Here is a 23,203-nt window from a genome sequence, read left to right as displayed (position 1 = left end):
CCCAGGAAACACACGTGACCACCGGCTGCTCCTAAGAGGCTTTCCCGTTCCTCAGCAAACACAATCGCAAAGCTCCCATTCTTTGGTCTGAGCCGGGCAAAAGTCCGCAGGTTTAATCCTATCGGTCACCGGTTCAAGACTCAGTCCTGACCCATATCGGAACCATGTAATTGTTTTTACTCTTTCGAGCCCTCTTTAGGCAGTAATTCCAGGAGCAGAGAATGGGAAATCTTCCTATTTCTAGTCTGAACAAAAACTGGCTACCAGTATTTTAAAAACTCTCAAATTATAACTGTAAATAAAGAACAACACTCAAACACAGGGGAACTCCAGACAAGAAACAATCAGGGCCAGCTAATCACCCTTCCCTAAAAACTGCCAGGCTATGAAATGGTAATCAAGGTGGCCAATTGAAACATTCATACCTACCTCCAACAGACAAGAGTTCTTTCTCCCACCCTGGATCTTCCACAATTTTCCTAGTTAAAGGTTTTCCTCTGACATGAAGTCCAGTCGTGTCTGACTCTGGGGTGTGGTGCTCATCTGCATTTCTAAGTCGAAGAGCCGGCGTTGTCTGTAGACACCTCCAAGGTCATGTGGCCGGCACGACTGCCTCCCTTGGCTGGCTCACGCTGCCCATCGGGCCTGACGGATAGCGTGAGCCTGCCAAGGGAGGGGTACTGTTGAGGTTCAGCTTGTGTGTGAAACTGAAACTGATTCTTTGATTGTATTTTCTGATACAACTGAACAGGCTACTGAACATGAATTTGTCCCCGATGGTTTGGAAACTGTTGAAACTGTTGATTCTGAGGTCAGTGGCTTGGAAAGTGAAACTACGCATCCTGATGGGAATGTTTCTGAATCAAGCGGTGATAGCTCTCCAGAGGAGCTAGCACCTGCTTTTTTAAGGAGGATAGAAAAGGACAGATTTGGAAAAACAGGAGTGAATCAGAGTCTGCGAAGGTCAAGCAGATTAAAGGAAAGGGAGGCACAGGCTTCAAAGCCTGGAGCCGTGTCCCGAAATAGTTTCTTTAGTTTTAAGTGTCTCTCCCTGGGCTCTCTCATTAGATCAAGCATCGTTTAGACTGAGGCATTACCTTAGCACATTTCCCGGTTTCCATGGCCTGCATTCCCAGAGGCTTCTAGTTTCCAAGTACGGTTAGTGAGATGCTAACAGGTTCCAGGTTTTTATAGTGTTGCTTTTGGAATTTTGATCTAGTTCATAGATATTCCTGGATGCTGAATTTTACTGTGGCTTTTTGGACTTTGTATTTTCCTCTATTTTGTAACCAATTTTTATCAATAAAAAAGGATTGTTTTTTTCCTACAGTCAAGTGTGGTGGATTAATATCTTGTGGTCTTGTTTCCTCATCTGTGTTTGGGGGGGGGGGCGCTCCTCCTCCGCGGGCTGGATAAGTGCCCTTGGCGGGCCGGAAGTGGCCCGCGGGCCGTAGTTCGAGGATTCCTGGTTTGGACTATCTAAAGCTTGTAAACAAACTCTAAAATGGCAAGATAGCTGAAGAGCCCCGGGAATACTGTTCGGATCTGATAATCTATATAAATAAAAATGTAGTGTTCGTTTGTGGGATTAACAGAACTCAAAAAACATTGGGCAAATTGACACCAAATTTGGACACAATACGCCTATCAGGCCGACGAGTGTCCCATCACCCCTAAAAACACACACAAATAAAGAGCAGAAAGGACTTTAAAATCCCCCAAAATAAACCATATATACATATACACAAACATTCATATCCATATACACATGCACACATACATACACACACATATATAAGCAACCATACACAATTATACACATATACACACACATACACCTACACACATATACACATATAAACAGACATATATGCATATACACAAGCACACACATATACACAATATGTGATTGTGATATATAACTTGCTTGTTTTAATTGTTTTAATTGTTAATTGGTCGCCTCCCAGCTCCAGGGCTTCTTAGACGATACCAACTACCTAGATCAGGCACAGTCTGGTTTCAGGCCTGGTCATGGCACCGAGACAGCCTTGGTCGCCTTGGTGGATGACCTCCGCAGAGAGCTGGACAGGGGGAGTGTGACCCTGCTGGTTCTCCTGGACATCTCAGCGGCTTTCGATACCATCAATCATGGTATCCTTCTGGGTCGCCTCTCTGGGATGGGCCTTGGGGGCACGGTTTTGTCGTGGCTCCGGTCCTTCCTGGAGGGACGCACCCAGATGGTGAAGGTGGGAGACGCCTGCTCAGACCCCTGGCCTTTGACCTGTGGGGTCCCGCAAGGATCCATCTTGTCGCCCATGCTCTTCAACATCTACATGAAACCGCTGGGAGAGGTCATCCGGAGTTTTGGAGTTGGGTGCCATCTCTATGCGGATGACACACAACTCTACTACTCCTTTCCACCCAACTCCAAGGAGGCTCCTCGGGTGCTGGACGAGTGCCTGGCCGCTGTGTCGATCTGGATGAGGAAGAACAAGCTGAAGATCAATCCCGACAAGACAGAGGTCCTCCTGGTCGATCGTAAACCGGATCGGGGTATAGGGTGGCAACCTGTGTTGGACGGGGTTACACTCCCCCTGAAGCCACAGGTCCGCAGTTTGGGAGTCCTCTTGGATTCTTCGCTCACACTTGAGGCTCAGGTGTCGGCGGTATCCGGGAGGGCCTTTGCACAACTGAGACTTGTGCGCCAGCTGCGACCGTACCTCGTGAAGGCGGATCTGGCCGGGGTGGTCCACGCCTTGGTCACCTCTAGAATGGATTACTGCAATGCGCTCTACGTGGGGCTGCCCTTGAAGACGGCTCGGAAACTACGATTGGTCCAGCGGGCAGCAGCCAGGATGCTAACTGGAGCTCATTATCAAGAGAGGTCAACCCTCTTGTTCAAGGAGCTCCACTGGCTGCCATTTATTTTCCGAGCCCAATTCAAGGTGCAGGTGCTCACCTACAAAGCCCTGAACGGTTTGGGACCACCCTACCTGCGTGACCGCATCTCCATCTACGAACCCACACGCTCGCTCCGGTCATCTGGGGAGGCCCTGCTCGTGATCCCACCTACGTCGCAAGCGCGCTTGGTGGGGACGCGGGACAGGGCCTTCTCTGTGGTGGCCCCCCGACTTTGGAATGCCCTCCCAAAAGAGCTTCGTCAGGCCCCTACTCTGGCAGTTTTCAGAAGGAACCTAAAAACTTGGTTGTTCCGATGTGCCTTCGCAGATTAGGAATCCCCATCCCAAGTCCTAGATGCACTTTAGTACAACTAATGTTGCTGCACACCGCACTTTAATCCTACGTTCCTCCTGCCATCTCAGCACTTTTAACCCTGTACCCCATTGCGCTGGCCGAACCAGTTTTAATAGTGTCTTGATGTATTGTCATTGTGGTTATTTTGCTTAATTGTTTGATTTGCTTTGTTTATTGCTGTGTTATGTTTTCTATTGTATTGTGTTTTGTGGCTTCGGCCCGTGTAAGCCGCATCGAGTCCTTCGGGAGATGCTAGCGGGGTACAAATAAAGTTAATAAATAATAAATAAATAATAAATATTTATAATTGCTATTGATACTTGTTTTATCTTATTGTTTGTTGTTGGCATCGAATTGTGCCTTTTGTAAGTCGCCCTGAGTCCCCCCTCGAGGCTTGAGAAGGGCGGGGTAGAAATGCACGAAATAAATAAATAATAATAAATATACATATACACGTGTAAACACAGAAATATACATATACACATGTAAACACAGAAATATACATATACATATGCACACATACATACAGGCACACACATATATACGCAAGCACACACAAATATACACACATAGTAGACACACACATACATATACACCTACACACATATACATATACACATACATACACACATATCTTTATGTTTTATGTAATTTATCAAGTTATTGTGTGTGTTTTGATTGTAGTTATTGTGTTTAGGCGATCCCTCGTTGGACGAGTAAGATGGTCTTCCATCATGGGTTTCCTTGTGGGTCCGTAGGTGGCTGTGGAGCCCTATTCTTGCTCTGCATCTTCTTCCGCAGTGAGGGCATTGGTTTCCAGGTGGAAGGCGGTCCCGGTCGGGGTTGGCTTGACGCGCCTTCCTCCTGGCACGTTTCTCTCTTTCACCCTCCACTCGTGCCTCCTCGAATTCTGCAGCACTGCTGGTCACAGCTGACCTCCAGCTGGAGCGCTCAAGGGCCAGGGCCTCCCAGTTCTCACTGTCTATGCCAGAGTTTTTAAGGTTGGCTTTGAGCCCGTCTTTAAATCTCTTTTCCTGCCCACCAACATTCCGTTTTCCGTTCTTGAGTTCGGAGTAGAGCAACTGCTTTGGGAGACGGTGGTCAGGCATCCGGACAACGTGGCCTGTCCAGCGGAGTTGATGTAGGAGGACCATCGCTTCAATGCTGGTGGTCTTTGCTTCCTCCAGCACGCTGACGTTTGTCCGCTTGTCTTCCCAGGAGATTTGCAGGATTTTCCGGAGGCAGCGCTGATGGAATCGTTCCAGGAGTTGCATGTGACGTCTGTAGACAGTCCACGTCTCACAGGCATAGAGCAGGGTTGGGAGGACAATAGCTTTATAGACAAGCACCTTAGTATCCCTACGGATGTCCCGGTCCTCAAACACTCTCTGCTTCATTCGGGAAAATGCTGCACTTGCAGAGCTCAGGCGGTGTTGTATTTCGGCGTCAATGTTGACTTTGGTGGAGAGGTGGCTGCCAAGGTAGCGGAAATGGTCCACATTTTCTAAAGTTACACCATTAAGCTGTATCTCTGGCATTGGAGAGGGGACGGCTGGTGACTGCTGGAACAGCACTTTGGTTTTCTCGATGTTCAGTGACAGGCCAAGCTTTGTGTATGCTTCTGCGAAGGTGTTTAGAGTGGTTATTGTATTGTATTGCTGGGCTTGGCCTCATGTAAGCTGCCCCGAGTCCCCATCAGGGAGATGGAGGCGGGGTATAAATAAAGTTTATTATCATTATTATTATATATACACACATATATACATACACAGAAGCACACATATATGCATACAGACACACATATACAGACATAAACACATATATACACACACAAAACACATGTACACAGACTGGGCCACAGCAACGCATGGCAGGGGATGCCTAGTGAATAATAAAAAGCAGCAATGTCTTGATGCCAGATATAATTACTTGAAAGTAGAATTTACTACAAGCCTTGGGGGAGGAGCCATACTACAAATCCCAAGTGATGGATAGATCTTTCTCTACTTGTTGTTGTGCCCAAGCTATTACTATTATCACCAGCCAACCCCTCTCCAATGGCAGTGATACAGCTTAATGGTGTAACATTAGAAAATGTTGACCATTTCCGCTCCCTTGGCAGCCACCTCTCCACCAAAGTCAACATTGACACCGAAATACAACACCGCCTGAGCTCTGCAAGTGCAGCATTTCTCCGAATGAAGCAGAGAGTGTTTGAGGACTGGGACATCCAGAGGGAATCCAAGGTGCTTGTCTATAAAGCTATTGTCCTCCCAACCCTGCTGTATGCCTGTGAGACGTGGACTGTCTACAGACGTCACATGCAACTCCTGGAACGATTCCATCAGCGCTGTCTCCGGAAAATCCTGCAAATCTCTTGGGAAGACAAGCAGACAAATGTCAGCGTGCTGGAAGAAGCAAAGACTGTCAGCATTGAAGCGATGGTCCTCCACCATCAACTCCGCTGGACCAGCCACGTTGTCCAGATGCCCGACCACCGACTCCCAAAACAGTTGCTCTACTCCAAACTCAAGAATGGAAAACGGAATGTTGGAGGACAGGAAAAGAGACTGAAAGATGGGCTAAAAGCCAACCTTAAAAACTGTGGCATAGACACTGAGAACTGGGAAGCCCTGGCCCTTGACCGCTCCAGCTGGAGGTCAGCTGTGACCAGCAGTGCTGCAAAATTTGAAGAGGCACGAATGGAGGGTGAAAGGGAGAAGCGTGCCAAGAGGAAGGCACATCAAGCCAACCCCGACCGAGACCGCCTTCCACCTGGAAACCAATGCCCTCACTGTGGAAGAAGATGCAGAGCAAGAATAGGGCTCCACAGCCACATACGGACCCACAAGAACACTGGAAGACAATCCTCCTCGGAAAACGAGGGATCGCCTAAGTAAGTAAGTACTATTATCAGTCATCATCGCCCACTCTTCTCTCTGAAACAAAAAGACTCAAAGCAAGTATTTCATGGAGTTGGAAATCTGAATCAAGTCAGATTTTGAGGCTACAGACTCATAGAGTAGTCTTAATCTTGGGGAAAACTTCAATACTGTCAAGGTTGTCCCTTTTTGCACAAACCAAAGTCGAGTGCAGCAAAGGAAAAACAGAGAAAGGTCACGGTTTCGCTAACTGCTGCCTCCGAAAGTGAGCCAAACTCCGAAAGTGAGCGCATAAGGAATATATTATGGAGGTAGGACATGTAAACAAAGAAACGTCACATCGACTCGGCTGTGTTTCCAAAGAAGCCCATTTGTGGATTCAGGGCTAGACCTGAACTCCGAGAAGCTGCCTCTCCTCCGAGATCAAAACCAACGCAACCCAAAGAAGTCGATAACCGACACCTCCTGTCATTGTTTGGGTTGGATTTGCAGTTTGCACCTTGTTATTTGTTGATGTTTCTGACCTATTTTTGCGGCGGTACAACTTGTCCGCAGGAGTAAGCCGCACGTAAGCGGTGGAACTCTCTGCCCCGGAGTGTGGTGGAGGCTCCTTCTTTGGAAGCTTTTAAGCAGAGGCTGGATGGCCATTTGTCAGGGGTGATTTGAATGCAATATTCCTGCTTCTTGGCAGAATGGGGTTGGACTGGATGGCCCAGGAGGTCTCTTCCAACTCTTTGATTCTATGATTCTATGATTCTATGATTCATGCCCAGTTCGTAAATTACATGGACAGGGAGTGAGGATTCGAATCCGGAACCTGCAGACTCAATATTCACAGCCTCTCGGCTCTAAGGCAGTGGTTCTCAACCTTCCTAATGCCGTGACCAGAGGCGGTAATTTTCAATGGTAAGCAAACAATATTTTGGCGCCCCCCGCCCCCAACCAATCACTGATATATATATTTTCTGTTCGTCGTGGGGAGTTCTGTGTGCCATATTTGTGACAAATGCAAGATACTCCACTTTGGCAGGAAAAACGAAATGCAAAGATATAGAATGGGGGACAATGCCTGGCTCGAGAGCAGTATGTGTGAAAAAGATCTTGGAGTCCTCGTGGATAACAAGTTAAACATGAGCCAACAATGTGATGTGGCGGCAAAAAAAGCCAATGGGATGTTGGCCTGCATCAAGAGGAGCATAGTGTCTAGATCTAGGGAAGTCATGCTACCCCTCTATTCTGCTTTGGTTAGACCACACCTGGAATATTGCGTCCAATTCTGGGCACCACAATTCAAGAGAGATATTGACAAGCTGGAATGTGTCCAGAGGAAGGCGACTCAAATGATCAAGGGTCTGGAGAACAAGCCCTATGAGGAGCGGCTTAAGGAGCTGGGCATGTTTAGCCTGAAGAAGAGAAGGCTGAGAGGAGATATGATAGCCATGTCTAAATATGTGAGAGGAAGTCACAGGGAGGAGGGAGCAAGCTTGTTTCCTGCTTCCCTGGAAAGTAGGACGCGGAACAATGGCTTCAAACTACAAGACAGCAAAGCCTAGAGAAGACAATTATGTTGGGGAAGGTGGAAGGCAAAAGGAAGAGGGGCCGACCAAGGGCAAGATGGATGGATGGCATCCTTGAAGTGACTGGACTGACCTTGAAGGATTTGGGGGTGGTGACGGCCGACAGGGAGCTCTGGCGTGGGCTGGTCCATGAGGTCACGAAGAGTCGGAGACGACTGAACGAATGAACAACAACAACAAGAGAGGAGATTCTATCTGAACATGAGGAAGAACTTCCTGACTGCGAGAGACGTTCAGCAGTGGAACTCTCTGCCCCGGAGTGTGGTGGAGGCTTCTTCTTTGGAAGCCTTTAAACAGAGGCTGGATGGCCATCTGTCAGGGGTGATTTGAATGCAATATTCCTGCTTCTTGGCAGAATGGGGTTGGACTGGATGGCCCAGGAGGTGTCTTCCAACTCTTTGATTCTATGATTTGGTTCAATTCCATCATTGGTGGAGTTCAGAATGCTCTTTGATTGTAGGTGAACTATACATCCCAGTAACTACAACTCGCATATGTCAAGGTCTATATTCCCCCAAGAGCGCCTCAAGAGCACCCCTGGGCAAAATGAACTGTACTGCAACTGCTTACTTTGCATAAGGGTTGAGCCGCCCCTGGCAGTGACCCCTTAATGCCGTTCCCTATGTTGTGGTGACCCCCAACCATAATATTGTTTTCGTTGCTACTTGATACCCATCATTTTAGTAGGGTTATAAATCAGGCTGAAATGGGCGGGATAGAAATAATGTAAATAAATAAGTAAATAATGTAAATATCCGATATGTAGGATATATTTTCATTCACTGGACTAAATTAAGCACAAATCTATATAAATAAAAATGTAATGTTAGTTCGTGCTACCATCAGAACTCAAAAACCACTGAGGGAATTGACACCAAATTTGGACACAAGACACCTAACAGTCCAATTTATGTCCTCCACTCAAAAAAATTTGGAAATTGTCATTGCTGGGATTTATAGTTTACCTACAATCAAAGAGCATTCTGAACTCCATCAATGATGGAATTGGGCCAGACTTAGCACACAGGGCTCCCATGACCAACAGAAAAAACTGGAAGGGTTTGGTGGACATTGACCTTGAGTTTGGGAATTATAGTTCACTCACATCCAGAGAGCACTGTGGACTCAAACAATGATGGATCTGGACCAAACATGGCACGAATATTCCATATGCCCAAATATGAACACAGATGGAATTTAAGGGAAATAGACCTCGACATTTGGGAGTTGTAGTTGTTAGGATTTATAGTTCACCTATAATCAAAAGCATTCTGAACTCAAAAAGCATTCTGAATAATCAAAAAGCATTCTGAACTCCACCAGCGATGGATTTACACAGAACTTGGCACAAAGAACTCCCATGACCAACAGAAAACACTGGAAGGGTTTGTGGGCACTGACCTTGAGTTTGGGAGTTGTAGTTCACCTATATCCGGAGGAGTGCTCTGGATTCATGCAATTATGGATCTGGACCAAACTTGGCATGAATACTCAATATGCCCAAATGTGAACACTGGTAGAGTCTGGGGAAAATAGACCTTGACATTTAGGAGTTGTACTTGTTGGGATTTATAGTTCACCTGTAATAAAAAAAAGCATTCTGAACTCCACCAGCGATGGGTTTAAACAGAACTTGTCACAAAGAACTCCCATGACCAACAGAAAACCCTGGAAGGGTTTTCGGGGCATTGACCTTGAGTTTGGGAGTTGTAGTTCACCTACATCCGGAGAGCACTGTGGATTCATGCAATGATGGATCTGGACCAAACTTGGCACGAATACTCAGTATGCCCAAATGTGAACACTGCTAGAGTCTGGGGAAAATAGACCTTGACATTTAGGAGTTGTAGTTTTTGGGATTTATAGTTCACCTACAATCAAGGAGCATTCTGAACTCGACCAACAATAGAATTGGGTCAAACTTCCCACACAGAATCCCAATGACCACCAGAAAATACTATGTTTTCTGATGGTCTTTGGCGATCCCTTTGACAGCCCCTCATGACCCCCTCGGGGGTCCTGAACCCCAGGTTGAGAAACAGTGCTCTAAGGCTTCCTCTGAGGCTGAGAGTGACTTTGCAAAGGGAGCCAACCCTCTGCTGGAAGACTGGTTTACCCACTCACAATTGCAAGCCATGAATCTGAAACCATCCCATGACTATTGCACCTTAATATTTGCATCATATGTGTGTGTGTATGTATACACACACACATATGGGCATGGGCAAACTTTCTAACTTGGGGGCCGTGTGCTAGCACGCTCTGCTAGGCGGATTGGGTGCTCGGTGATGGAAGGAAAGAAGGGAAGGAGGAAGGAAAAAGAGAAGGAAGGAAGGAAGGGAAGAATGGAAGGAGAAAGAGGGAGAGAGAGGGAGGTAAAAAAGAGGGAAGGCAGGAAAGACAAAACGGAAGGATGGAAGGACGGAAGGGAAGGCTGGAAGGAAAGAAAAGAAGGAGGAAGGGGAAAAAGAAGGGATGGATGGATGGAAGGAAGGGAATGTTAATGGAAAGAGAGAAGGAAAGAAAGGCAAAAGGGAAGGAAGGAGAAAAGGGAGAGAGGGAGGAAGGAGGGACGAAAGGGTGAAATGGAAGGATGGAAGGAGAAAGAGGGAGGGAAGTAAGGAAGAAGGAAAGAGAGAAGGAAGGAAAGATAAAAGGGAGAGAAGGACGAGCGGGTGGAAGGGAAGGATGGAAGTAAGAGTGAGGGAAGGAGGAAGGAAAGAGAGAAGGAAGGAAAAAGGGAGGGAAGGAGGGAATGATGAAAGAGTGGGAGGGAAGGATAGAAGGAGAAAGGGGGAGGGAAAGAACTAAGGAGGAAGGAAAGAGAAAAGGAAGGGAAGGACGAAAAGGTGGAAGGGAAGGATGGATGGATGGATGGAAGGGAGGGAGGGAGGAAAGAGAGAAGGAAGAAAAGACAAAAGGGAGAGAGGGAAGGATGGAAGGAGAAAGAGGGAAGGGAGGGAGGGAGATAATGAGAAAAGAAAGTGAAAGAAGGAAAGACAAAAGGGAGGGAATATGAAAGAGTGGAAGGGAAGGATAGAAGGAGAAAGAGGGAAGGGAAAGAAGTAAGGAGGAAGGAAATAGAGAAGGAAGAAAAGACAGAAGGGAGGGAAGGAAGGATGGGAGGGAGATAAGGAGGAAAGAGAAAGAGAGAGAGAAAGACAAAGGGAGGGAAGGAGAGAATGACGAAAGAGTGGAAGGGAAGGATAGAAGGAGGAAGAGGGAAGGAAGGGAAAGAAGTAAAGAGGAAAGAAAGAGAGAAGGTAGAAAAGACAAAAGGGAGGGAGGGAAGGATGGAAGGAGAAAGAGGTTAAGAAGGGAGGGAGATAAGGAGAAGAGGAAGAGAAAGAAGGAAAGACAAAAGGGAGGGAAGGAGGGAATATGAAAGAGTGGAAGGGAAGGATAGAAGGAGAAAGAGGGGAGGGAAAGAAGTAAGGAGGAAGGAAAGAGAGAAGGTAGAAAAGACAAAAGGGAGGGAAGAAAGGATGGAAGGAGAAAGAGGGAAAGAAGGGAGGGAGATAAAGAGGAAAGAAAGAGAGAAAGAAAGAAGACAAAAGGGAGGGAAAGACGAAAAGGTGGAAGGGAAAGATGGAAGGAAAGAAGAAAGGAAGGAAGGAAGGAAGGAAGGAAGGAAGGAAGGAAGGAAGGACAAAAAGATGAAAAGCAAGGAGAAAGAGGGAGGGATAGTGATGTATTTTATTATGGTGATGTATTTTGTCCTCCTTGAGATACAAAGAGAGTAACAAATAATATGTATTGCTATGTTGTTACTGCTGTTGTTGTTACTTCACCAGACTACAAATCCCAAGACGCCACAGGATGGAGCCAGGGCCATTCACAGAGCTACAGCATGCTGAGTCTGGAAACAAAACGAAAACCGACCGCGCTGTTGCGTTCCGGACCCAACCGAAATAATGCTGAGCGCATCGTTATGAATATGCACATCCTCAGAGCTCCTCTTTGGCATCGTTTCCCGAGCACGGAGTTGGCATTTTGGGGCTAGATTTGGATCCGTTTTGTGAAAGCGTTTGTCAACCCGCCCGGGCTTATCAAAAGCCGCAATTCAACACTTTTTCGGTGCCATAGATAGCAGTGTGAGATAGCAGAGTGTGACATTTACGTGCTCCATGGGTTCAACTGCTGTCCATATTCAGAAACGGAAGCTGCATTTTGCCATAGGATGCATCTACATGGTGGATTTAATGCAGTTTGATACCACTACATCCGGAGAGCACTGTAGACTCAAACAACGACGGATCTGGACCAAACTTGCCACTGATACTCAATACGCCCAAATGTAAACACTGGTGGACTTTGGGGAAAATAGACCTTGACATTTGGGAGTTGTAGTTGCTGGGATTTATAGTTCACCTCCAATCAAAGAGCATTCTGAACTCCACCAATGATGGAATTGAACCAAACTTGGGACAAACAACTCCCATGACCAACAGAAAATCCTGAAAGGGCTTGGTGAAGATCAACCTTGAGTTTTGGAGTTGAGGGGATTGATTTTGTCATTTGGGAGTTGTAATTGCTGGGATTTATAGTTCACCTACACCCAGAGAGCACTGCAGACTCAAACAACGATGGATCTGGACCAAACTTGCCACTGATACTCAATACACCCAAATGTAAACACTAGTGGAGTTTGGGGAAAATAGACCTTGACATTTCAGTGTTGTAGTTGCTGGGATTTATAGTTCACCTCCAATCAAAGAGCATTCTGAACTCCAACAATGGAGTTGAACCAAACTTGGAACAAACAACTCCCATGACCAAAAGAAATTCCTGGAAGGGTTTAGTGAATATCAACCTTGAGTTTTGGAGTTGGGGGGATTGATTTTGTCATTTGGGAGTTGTAATTGCTGGGATTTATAGTTCACCTACACCCAGAGAGCACTGCAGACACAAACAACGACGGATCTGGACCAAACTTGCCACTGATACTCAATACGCCCAAATGTAAACACTGGTGGAGTTTGGGGGAAAATAGACCTTGACATTTGGGAACTGTAGTTGCTGGGATTTATAGTTCAGCTACAATCAAAGAGCATTCTGAACTCCACCAACGATGGAATTGAACCAAACTTGGAACAAACAACTCCCACGACCAACAGAAAATCCTGGAAGGGTTTGGTGAATATCGACCTTGAGTTTGGGAGTTATAGTTTACCTACATACAGAGAGCACTGCAGACTCAAACAATGGCGGATCTGGAGCAAACTTGCCACTGATACTCAATATGGCCAAATGCGAACACTGGTGGAGTTTGGGGAAAACAGACAATGACATTTGGGAGTTGTAATTGCTGGGATGTATAGTTCACCTACAATCGAAGAGCATTCTGACCCCCAGCAACGATAGAATTGGGCCAAACTTCCCACACAGAACCCCCACGTCCAACAAAAAATACTCCTGGAGTCCCGATCCCTAGGTTGAGAAATACTGCCTTTACCCAAAAGAGCACTGGTGCTTTGCCAAACTACAAATCCCACACTTCCATAGCTGTTAAAGCAGGCTCGAAATGCATTCACCCTACAGTGTACATGCAGCCAATAAGGGGTGGGGGAGGGGGGAGCTGGGGAATAAATGGAGACAAACAACAACAACCACAACAACAACCACAACCACAACCCCTCGGTTGCAACAGCGACACTGTTTTGATCCAAACACAGCTGCGTTGGCATCAATACACGTATTTAATATTTCCGCCATTAATCCATGCAAGCCGCAAAACAAATATCTTCCCAATTTCGTGCCTCTGCCTCACTATTACAACTGGGGATTTGTAGTTCATCCAGCACTTTCTGGTTGGAAGTCGTAACTACAAATCCCAATAACCTTTGGATGAAAACAAAAGCTATGTTGCCATCAAGGAACTAAAAAAACATCCAAAACAATACGAGACGAAATGCATCATCTGTGGGCCAACTCTATTCCAAAAGATGTTCAGGTTGTGGAATAGGTCCCATGTTAACACAGGTTAGACTATAAATCACACACAGTTTTAATGAAGTGCTGTTGCAACACTGTCATTAAAAAAAAACCACACTTTTAATTGCAAGGGCTCAATGCGATGCGATTCTGGGAGTTGCGGTTTTACAAGGTCTTTTGCCTTCTCTGTCCAAAAGTTCTGTTGTCTTGCAGAACTACAACTCCCAGGGTCCTACAGATCCCGATTAGATGGGTTAGAAACCCAGATTGTGGGAAAGAGGGAGAGAAATTGAAAATACATACAATATGATATACAATATCTATCATAATCTATATATATAAAAACGTAATGTTCGTTTGTGGTATTCACAGAACTCAAAAACCACTGGGGGAATTGACACCAAATTTGGACACAACCCAATGTATGTCCTTCACTAAAAGTTGTAGTTCCTGGGATTTATAGTTCACCTACAACCAAAGAGCATTCTGAACCCCACCAATGATGGAATTGAACCAAACTTGGCACACCGTTCTCGCCTGACCAACAGAAAATACTGGAAGGGTTTGGTGCGCAGTGTCCTTTGGTTTTGGAGTTGTAGTTCACCTACATCCAGAGATCACCGTGGACTCAAACAATGATAGATCTGGACCAAACTCTACACAAAGACTCAATATGCCCAAATGTGAACACAGATGGAGTTTGGGGAAAATAGAATCTTGACATTTGGGAGTTGTAGTTGCTGGGATTTGTAGTTCACCTACAATCACAGAGCATTCTGAACTCCACCAACGATAGAATTGGGCCAAACATCCCACATAGAACCCCCATGTGGGCCACAGCAACGCATGGCAGGGGACAGCTAGTACACGTAATAAAAGTAAAAATATGTATGTGCATATATGGTGAGGTATGGGGGAGGATGGCAAAGGATGATGGATTTGTAGTACTTTCAACCCCTTCGGTTTCCAGAGACCTCTGTGGCCCCCAACAAAAACCGATAAAGGCCAAACTTGGCACACAGAGCCCCCACGACCCAATCTACTTCCTACTGTGGTTTGGAGGAGGGCAGATCATGGATAATGGGACTTCAAGTACCTCCATTCATTTCCCGAGACCGCTGCGACCCTCAGCCGATGAAGACCAAACTAGGCACACATAACCCCCATGACCCCCTTTAGTTCCTGGTGAGGTTTGGGGGTGGACAGACAATGGATGATGGGATGTGTAGTTCGTTCCAACCCTTCGGTTTCCACAGAACACTGCGGCCCCCAACAAAGACTGATAAAAACCAAACTTGGCACATAGAGTCCCCATGACCCACCCTACATCCTGGTGCAGTTTAGGGAGGACGACCTACAGATGATGGGACTTGCAGTACTTTAACTCACTTTCTGAGACCACTGCAACCCTCATCCAATGACAGAGTAAGATCAAACTTGGCAAACAGAGCCACCATAACCCACTCTACATCCAGGGGCTGTTTGGAGGAAGGACCATGCACAATGGGATTTGCAGTACCTTCACTAACTGATAACTGATAAAAAACACATTTGCCACACAATGCCTTTCTCAAATAACCCGGGCAGCGCCGGGTCCCCAAGCTAGTAAATAAATAAAACATACATAAAAGAAAACACAATACAAAATACAATAAAATAAAGCACATGCACATATCAAAACATTCATTCAAACTCAAACAATCAATCACATAACATTCAATATGATGGGAAGCATGGTCTGACATCAACCATGATTCCTATCCATGCCCAATGAGAGCAAGCCCATTCAATCAATGGGACTTACATAAGTGTTGACACTTATTGCACCGGGATCTGGGTGCACACTCGTCTTCTCTTTTCGCAGGCAACGCAAAGATGCATCTGCTTGCTAAGGCCCCAAGACAGACCTGTTAAACTAGCTGACTCCACAAAAGAGACATGCACAAGAAGTGGAAAAAGGGAGAAATCACCAAAGAAGAATTCAAACAAATAGCCAACACCTGTAGGGAAAAGGTCCGCAAGGCTAAAGCACAAAATGAGCTCAGGTTTGCCAGGGACATTAAAAACAATAAAAAAAAGGCTTCTTTTCCTCATCCAATGACTGATCTAGACGAAACTTGGCACACAGAGTCCCCATGATCCACTCTACATTCTGTTGTGGTATGAAGGGGGTACCACAGGTACTGCGAATCCCATCGTGCACGGTTCATCCTCCTCCAAACAGCCCCTGGATGTAGAGTGGATTATTGTGGTTCTGTGTGCCAAGTTTGATCTTGCTCTGTCATTGGTGAGGGTCACAGTGATCTCACGAAGTGTGTGAAGGTACTTCAGGTCCCATCATCCATGGTGAATCCCCCTTCATACCACAACAGAATGTGGTATGAAGGGGGATTCACCATGGATGATGGGACCTGAAGTACCTTCACACACTTCGTGAGATCACTGTGACCCTCACCAATGACAGAGCAAGATCAAACTTGGCACACAGAACCACAATAATCCACTCTACATCCAGGGGCTGTTTGGAGGAGGATGAACCGTGCACGATGGGATTCGCAGTACCTTCACTAACTGATAACTGATAAAGAACACCTTTGCCACACAATGCCTTTCTCAAATAACCCAGGCAGCGCCGAGTCCCCAAGCTAGTAAATAAATAAAACATACATAAAAGAAAACACAATACAACATACAATAAAATAAAACACATGCACATATAAAAACATTCATTCAAACTCAAACAATCAATCACATAACATTCAATATGATGGGAAGCATGGTCCGACATCAACCACGATTCCTATCCATGCCCAATGAGAGCAAGCCCATTCAATCAATGGGACTTACATAAGTGTTGACACTTATTGCACTGGGATCTGGGTGCACACTCGTCTTCTCTTTTTGCACGCAATGCAAAGATGCATCTGCTTGCTAAGGCCCCAAGACAGACCTGTTAAACTAGCTGACTCCACAAAAGAGACATGCACAAGAAGTGGAAAAAGGGAGAAATCACCAAAGAAGATAATTGATAAAGAACACCTTTGCCACACAATGCCTTTCTCAAATAACCAGGGTCCCCAAGCTAGTATAAATATATATAATCCAAGCTGCATTATGTGGGTCTACACTAACTATACAATGTGGTTTCAACCTGCATTATATGACAGGGTCAATCAAACCAGTGCCTTTTGTAGGGCTGTCATGAAAAAATTACTCCTTTCCTTCCGACACGGCTCTTGCCGGATGAATATAAACGAGACATTATGCAAATCCTGTGATTTTTCAGAGGCATCCCGCATATCATCTGTCTCCATACCGAATTGTGACAGCTTTGGGATAGAAGCAAAACCCGGTTGTTATTCCCAAACAGAGCGGACCCATTAAATCAACCGGACTTCCCTACAAGCGGATTCGGCATTCAACAGTTGATTGAATGGATTTACTCCCAAATTGGGACCAAAGAATAGCACGCCGGTCGCACTGAAACACAGGCAGATGGGTGACGAATATGGCTTGGAATAACAAGGAAAACACGGATCCCCATAACACAAAATACCCGAATCTCCCAGGCCGAATCGAAAGGCTATTTCAGATGTAAATAAATGCTATTTCAGGGGGAAAGACGGCTCTGTGTGTTTTCTAAGATTAGGGAAACAATTGGTATCTATGGATCTACTCACATTTGCATGTTTTTGAGCTGCTAGGTTGGCAGAAGCTGGGGCTGACAGAGGGAGCTCACCACATTCACAGGATCCAAACCACCGACCTTTTGGTCAGCTAGTTCAGTAGCTCAGCGGTTTAACCCAGTGCACCACCGGGGCGATTATTATCATCATTGGGATTAACTTCACTAAATAAGAATAATAGCAATAATAATAATAATAATAATAATAATAGCAATAATAATAACTGGTTCAACCCAGTGCACCACCGGGGGCTATTATTATCATCACTGGGATTAACTTCATTAAATAAGAATAATAGCAATAATAGCAATAATAGCAATAATAATACTAATAATAATAATAATAATTGGTTAACTTCATTAAATAAGAATAATAGCAATAATAATAATAATAATAATAATAATTGGTTTAACCCACCACCGAGGGCTATTATCATTATCATTGGGATTAACTTCACTAAATAAGAATAATAGCAATAATAATAATAATTATGCTTCTGATTATTATTGGTATTATTATTATTATTATGGTTATTGTTATTATTGTGATTATTAGGCTATAATTATTGCTATTATGGTTGTGCTTATATTGCTATTATTCTTGTCATCCCTATTATTTCTATTATGATTCTCATCCCTATTATTGCTCTTACTATTATGACTATTATGATTCTGATTATTATGTATTATTATTATTATTATTATTATTATTATTATTATCTTTAGCCTCTGGACCAAGACAGTGGTGGCCTTAAGAAGAGTGAATACAGAGGGTTAAGGGGGAGGGGGCATTATATATAACCACAATAGTAATAATAATAATAATACCTATGGCTATTATTATTTTTGCTATTATTATTGTTGTACTTATGATTGTGATTATTATTGCTATTATTCTTGTCATCCCTATTATTTCTATTATGATTCTCATCATTATTATTGCTATGATTATTACAGCTATTATGATTCTGATTATTATTATTACTATTATTATTGTCTTCCCTATTATTGCTATATTGATGCTCATGCCTATTATTTCTATTATTAGTATGGCTATTATGATTCTGATTATTATTGGTATTATTATTACAGCGATTATTATTATTATTATTGTGATTATGGCTGCAATTATTGGTATTATGATTCTGATTATTACTGCTATTGTTATGGGTATTATTACTTTTGCTATTATTATTGTAATTCCGATTGCGATTATTATTGCTATTAAGATTCTGATTATTACTGGTATTATTACTATGGATATTATTATTATTGTGATTATTATGGCTATAATTATTGCTATGTAGATTCTGATTATTACTGATATTATGATGGCTATTATTATTATTGTGATTATTATGGCTATAATTATTGCTATTAAGATTCTGATTATTATTGGTATTATTATGATGGCTATTATTATTATTGTGATTATTATGGGTATTATTATTGCTATTAAGATTCTGATTATTACTGATATTATTATGATGATGGCTATTAATATTATTGTGATCATTATGTCTATTATTACTGGTATTATTATGTCTTATTATTGTGATTATTATGGCTGTAATTATTGCTATTAAGATTCTGATTATTACTGCTATTATTATTATGATGGCTGTTATTATTATTGTGATCATTATGTCTATTATTACTGGTATTATTATGGCTATTATTATTATTGTGATTATTAGGGCTATAATTATTGCTATGAAGATTGTAATTATTACTGGTATTATTATTATGATGGCTATTATTATTATTAATGTGATTCTTATGTCTATAATTATTAGACATAATTATTATGTCTATTATGGTATTATTATGATGCTATTATTATGATTGTGATTATTATGGCTATAATTATTACTATGAAGATTCAGATTATTATTGCCATTATTATTATGGCTATTATGGCTACAATTATTGCTATTAAGATTCTGATTATTACTTGTATTATTATTATGGCTATTATTATTGTGATTATTATGTCTATAATTATTGCTATGAAGATACTGATTATTACTGATATTATTATTATGGCTATTATTATTGCGATTAAGATTCTATTACTGGTATTATTACTATGATGGCTATTATTATTGTACTTATGATTATGATTATTATTGCTATTATTCTTGCCATCCCTATTATTTCTATTATGATTCTCATCCCTATTATTGATGACTATTATGGCTATTATGATTGTTATTGGTATGATGATGATGATGGTCTTGCTCTAGCTTCTGAGCCGAAGCAGTGGTGGCCTTAAGAAGAGAGAGACCCCTATACAGGCATGTAGTATCCTCTTGCCATGATGATGGTGAAGGTCCTACTCTAGCTTCTGGGCCGAGGCAGTGGTGGCCTTAAGGAGAGAGAGACCCCTATACAGGCATGTAGGATCCTCCTGCCATGAGGATGGTCCTGCTCTAGCCTGTGGGCCAAAGCAATGGTGGCCTTAAGGAGAGAGAGACCCCTATACAGGCATGTAGAATCCTCCTACCATGATGATGATGAGGGTCCTGCTCTAGCCTGTGGGCCAAAGCAGTGGTGGTCTTAAGGAGAGAGACCCCTATACAGGCATGTAGAATCCTCCTGCCATGATGATGGTCCTGCTCTAACTTCTGGGCCGAAGCAGTGGTGGCCTTAAGGAGACTACTATACAGGCATGTAGAACCCTCTTGCCATGATGATAATGAAGGTCCTGCTCTAGCTTCTGGGCTGAGGTAGTGGTGGCCTTAAGAAGAGAGAGACCCCTATACAGGCATGATGATGATGATGATAGTCCTGCTCTAGCCTGTGGGCCAAAGCAGTGGTGGCCTTAAGGAGAGACCCCAATACAGGCATGTAGAATCCTCCTGCCATGATGATAATGAAGGTCCTGCTCTAGCTTCTGGGCCAAGGCAGTGGTGGCCTTAAGGAGAGAGACCCCTATCCAGGCATGTAGGATCCTCCTGCCATGATGATGATGAGGGTCTTGCTCTAGCCTGTGGGCCGAAGCAGTGGTGGCCTTAAGGAGAGAGACCCCTATACAGGCATGTAGAATCCTCCTGCCATGATGATGATGGGGGTCCTGCTCTAGCTTCTGGGCCGAAGCAGTGGCCTTAAGGAGAGGGACTACTATACAGGCATGTAGGATCCTCCTGCCATCATGATGATGAAGGTCCTGCTCTAGTCTGTGGGCCGAAGTAGTGGTGGCCTTAAGGAGAGAGACTACTACACAGGCATGTAGGATCCTCCTACCATGATGATGGTGAAGGTCCTACTCTAGCTTCTGAGCCGAAGCAATGGTGACCTTAAGGAGAGAGACCCCAATACAGGCATGTAGAATCCTCCTACCATGATGATAATGAGGGTCCTGCTCTAGCTTCTGGGCCAAGGCAGTGGTGGTCCTCAGGAGAGAAAGACCTTCACAGGCATGTAGGATCCTCCTGCCATGATGATGGTGGAGGTCCTGCTCCAGCCTGTGGGCCGAGGTAGTGGTGGCCTTAAGGAGAGAGAGACCCCAATACAGACATGTAGAATCCTCCTGCCATGGTGATAGTCCTGCTCTAGCCTGTGGGCTGAAGCAGTGGTGGCCTTCAGGAGAGAGACCCCAATATAGGCATGTAGAATCCTCCTGCCTTGATGATAATGAGGGTCCTGCTCTAGCCTGTGGGCTGAAGCAGTGGTGGCCTTCAGGAGAGAGACCCCAATATAGGCATGTAGAATCCTCCTGCCTTGATGATAATGAGGGTCCTGCTCTAGCTTCTGGGCCAAAGCAGTGGTGGCCTTCAGGAGAGAGACCCCTATACAGGCATGTAGGATCCTCCTGCCATGATGATGGTGATGGTCCTACTCTAGCTTCTGGGCCGAGGCAGTGGTGGCCTTAAGGAGAGAGAGATCCCTATACAGGCATGTAGAATCCTCCTGCCATGATGATGGTGAAGGTCCTACTTTAGCTTCTGGGCCAAGGCAGTGGTGGCCTTAAGGAGAGAGAGACACCTATACAGGCATGTAGAATCCTCCTGCCAGGATGATAATGAAGGTCCTGCTCTAGCTTCTTGGCCAAGGCAGTGTTGGCCTTAAGGAGAGAGACCCCTATACAAACATGATGATGATGAGGGTCCTGCTCTAGCTTCTGGGTTGAGGTAGTGGTAGCCTTAAGGAGAGAGAGAGACCCCAATACAGGCATGTAGAACCCTCCTGCCATGATGGTGGTCCTGCTCTAGCTTCTGGGCCAAGGCAGTGGTAACCTTAAGAAGAGAGAGAGACCCCAATACAGGCATGTAGAACCCTCCTGCCATGATGATAATGAAGGTCCTGCTCTAGCTTCTGGGCCGAAGTAGTGGTGGCCTTAAGGAGAGAGAGACCCCAATACAAACATGATGATGATGAAGGTCCTGCTCTAGCTTCTGGGCCAAGGTAGTGGTGGTCTTAAGGAGAGAGACCCCAATACAGGCATGTAGAATCCTCCTGCCATGATGATGGTGAAGGTCCTACTCTAGCTTCTGGGCTGAGGCAGTGGTGGCCTTAAGGAGAGAGAGACCCCAATACAGGCATGATGATGATGAGGTTCCTGCTCTAGCCTGTGGGCCAAGGTAGTGATAGCCTCAAGGAGAGAGACAACTATCCAGGCATGTAGAACCCTCCTGCCATGATGAGGGTTCTGCTCTAGGTTCTTGTGGGTTTTTTCGGGCTATAGGGCCATGTTCTAGAGGCATTTCTCCTGACGTTTGATGATGATAAGGGTCCTGCTCTAGCTTCTGGGCCAAAGCAGTGGTGGTCTTCAGGAGAGAAAGACCTACACAGGCATGTAGGAGCCTCCTGCCATGATGATGGTGAAGGTCCTACTCTAGCTTCTGGGCCAAGGTAGTGGTGGCCTTAAGGAGAGAGACCCCAATACAGGTATGTAGAATCCTCCTGCCATGATGAAGGTGAAGGTCCTACTCTAGCTTCTGGGCTGAGGTAGTGGTGGCCTTAAGGAGAGAGACCCCAATACAGGCATGTAGAACCCTTCTACCATGGTGATGGTCCTGCTCTAGCCTGTGGGCCAAAGCAATGGTGACCTTAAGGAGAGAGACCCCTATCCAGGCATGTAGAGCCCTCCTGCCAAGTTCTCCACGGGAAGAGAGAGAGAGGGAGAGGAAGGGATAAAAGGGAGCTGGGGGTCTCACCGGTCTTGTACTCGAGCGCGGGGTCCTTCTCCTCTCCGCCCTTCCGCTCGTCCTGGAGGAGGACGTAGAGCATCCCGAAGGAGTTGTGGATCCCGAAGATGGAGCCGTTGCACCAGGTAGCAGCCAGGACCACCACCCAGCCGAAGCCGCCCTCCGGGGGGGAGAAGCCCGGCGAGGGGGAGCAGGCCGGCCCGCCCGCCGAGGAGGGGGGGCTGCTCCCGCCCGCCAAGCCCACCGCCCCCGCCTCGCCCTCCCCCTCCTCGCCCTCCTCTCCCTCGCCCTCCTCCTCTTCCTCCAGAGCCCCCTTCTCCTCCGGCATCGACGCCTCCGGCCCGCCGCGCAGCACCATCGCCCTCGCCCTCCGACTCTGGCTCTGCTGCTTGCTGCTCTTGCTCCTGCTGCTCCTGGTAAGGCTGCTGCTGTTAATGCTGCCCACTCCCCGCCTCGGGCAGCCTGAGCCTCAAGAACAGGCCCCGCCCCCTGCCTCCTCCTCCGCCCCTCGCCCTCCGCCCCCTCCTCTCCCCTCCCCTCCCCTCGCCCCGCCTCCCCTCCCTCCCCTTCCGCGGGTGCCTCTCTCTCTCTCTCTCCCTCCTTCCTTCCTTCCTTCCTCCACTCTCACTCTCCCTCCCCTTCTCTGCTTTCTTTCCTTCTTTCCATCTTTCTCCTTCTCTACTTCCTTTCTTTCTTTCTTTCTTTCTTTCTTTCTTTCTC

At 45.3% G+C, this 23,203-nt stretch overlaps 1 protein-coding gene across 1 annotated transcript in view; it reads right to left on the bottom strand.

Annotated features, from left to right (window-relative positions):
* The window catches only part of SLC16A2 (solute carrier family 16 member 2), a 185,783-nt gene extending 162,830 nt beyond the window's left edge, over nucleotides 1-22,953 (bottom strand). Inside the window, exon 1 of the mRNA XM_067471680.1 lies at nucleotides 22,493-22,953. Within this exon, the coding sequence (XP_067327781.1) occupies nucleotides 22,493-22,841 (349 nt within the window). The 5' untranslated portion in view covers nucleotides 22,842-22,953. The remainder of the gene's footprint in view (nucleotides 1-22,492) is intronic.
* Nucleotides 22,954-23,203: the final 250 nt, after the last annotated feature.

This window comes from Anolis sagrei, chromosome 10 (assembly GCF_037176765.1).
Source record: "Anolis sagrei isolate rAnoSag1 chromosome 10, rAnoSag1.mat, whole genome shotgun sequence".
Classification (NCBI taxonomy): domain Eukaryota; kingdom Metazoa; phylum Chordata; class Lepidosauria; order Squamata; family Dactyloidae; genus Anolis; species Anolis sagrei.
Note: the sequence above shows the minus strand (reverse complement) of the source record. Positions and strands in the feature narration are given on the sequence as shown.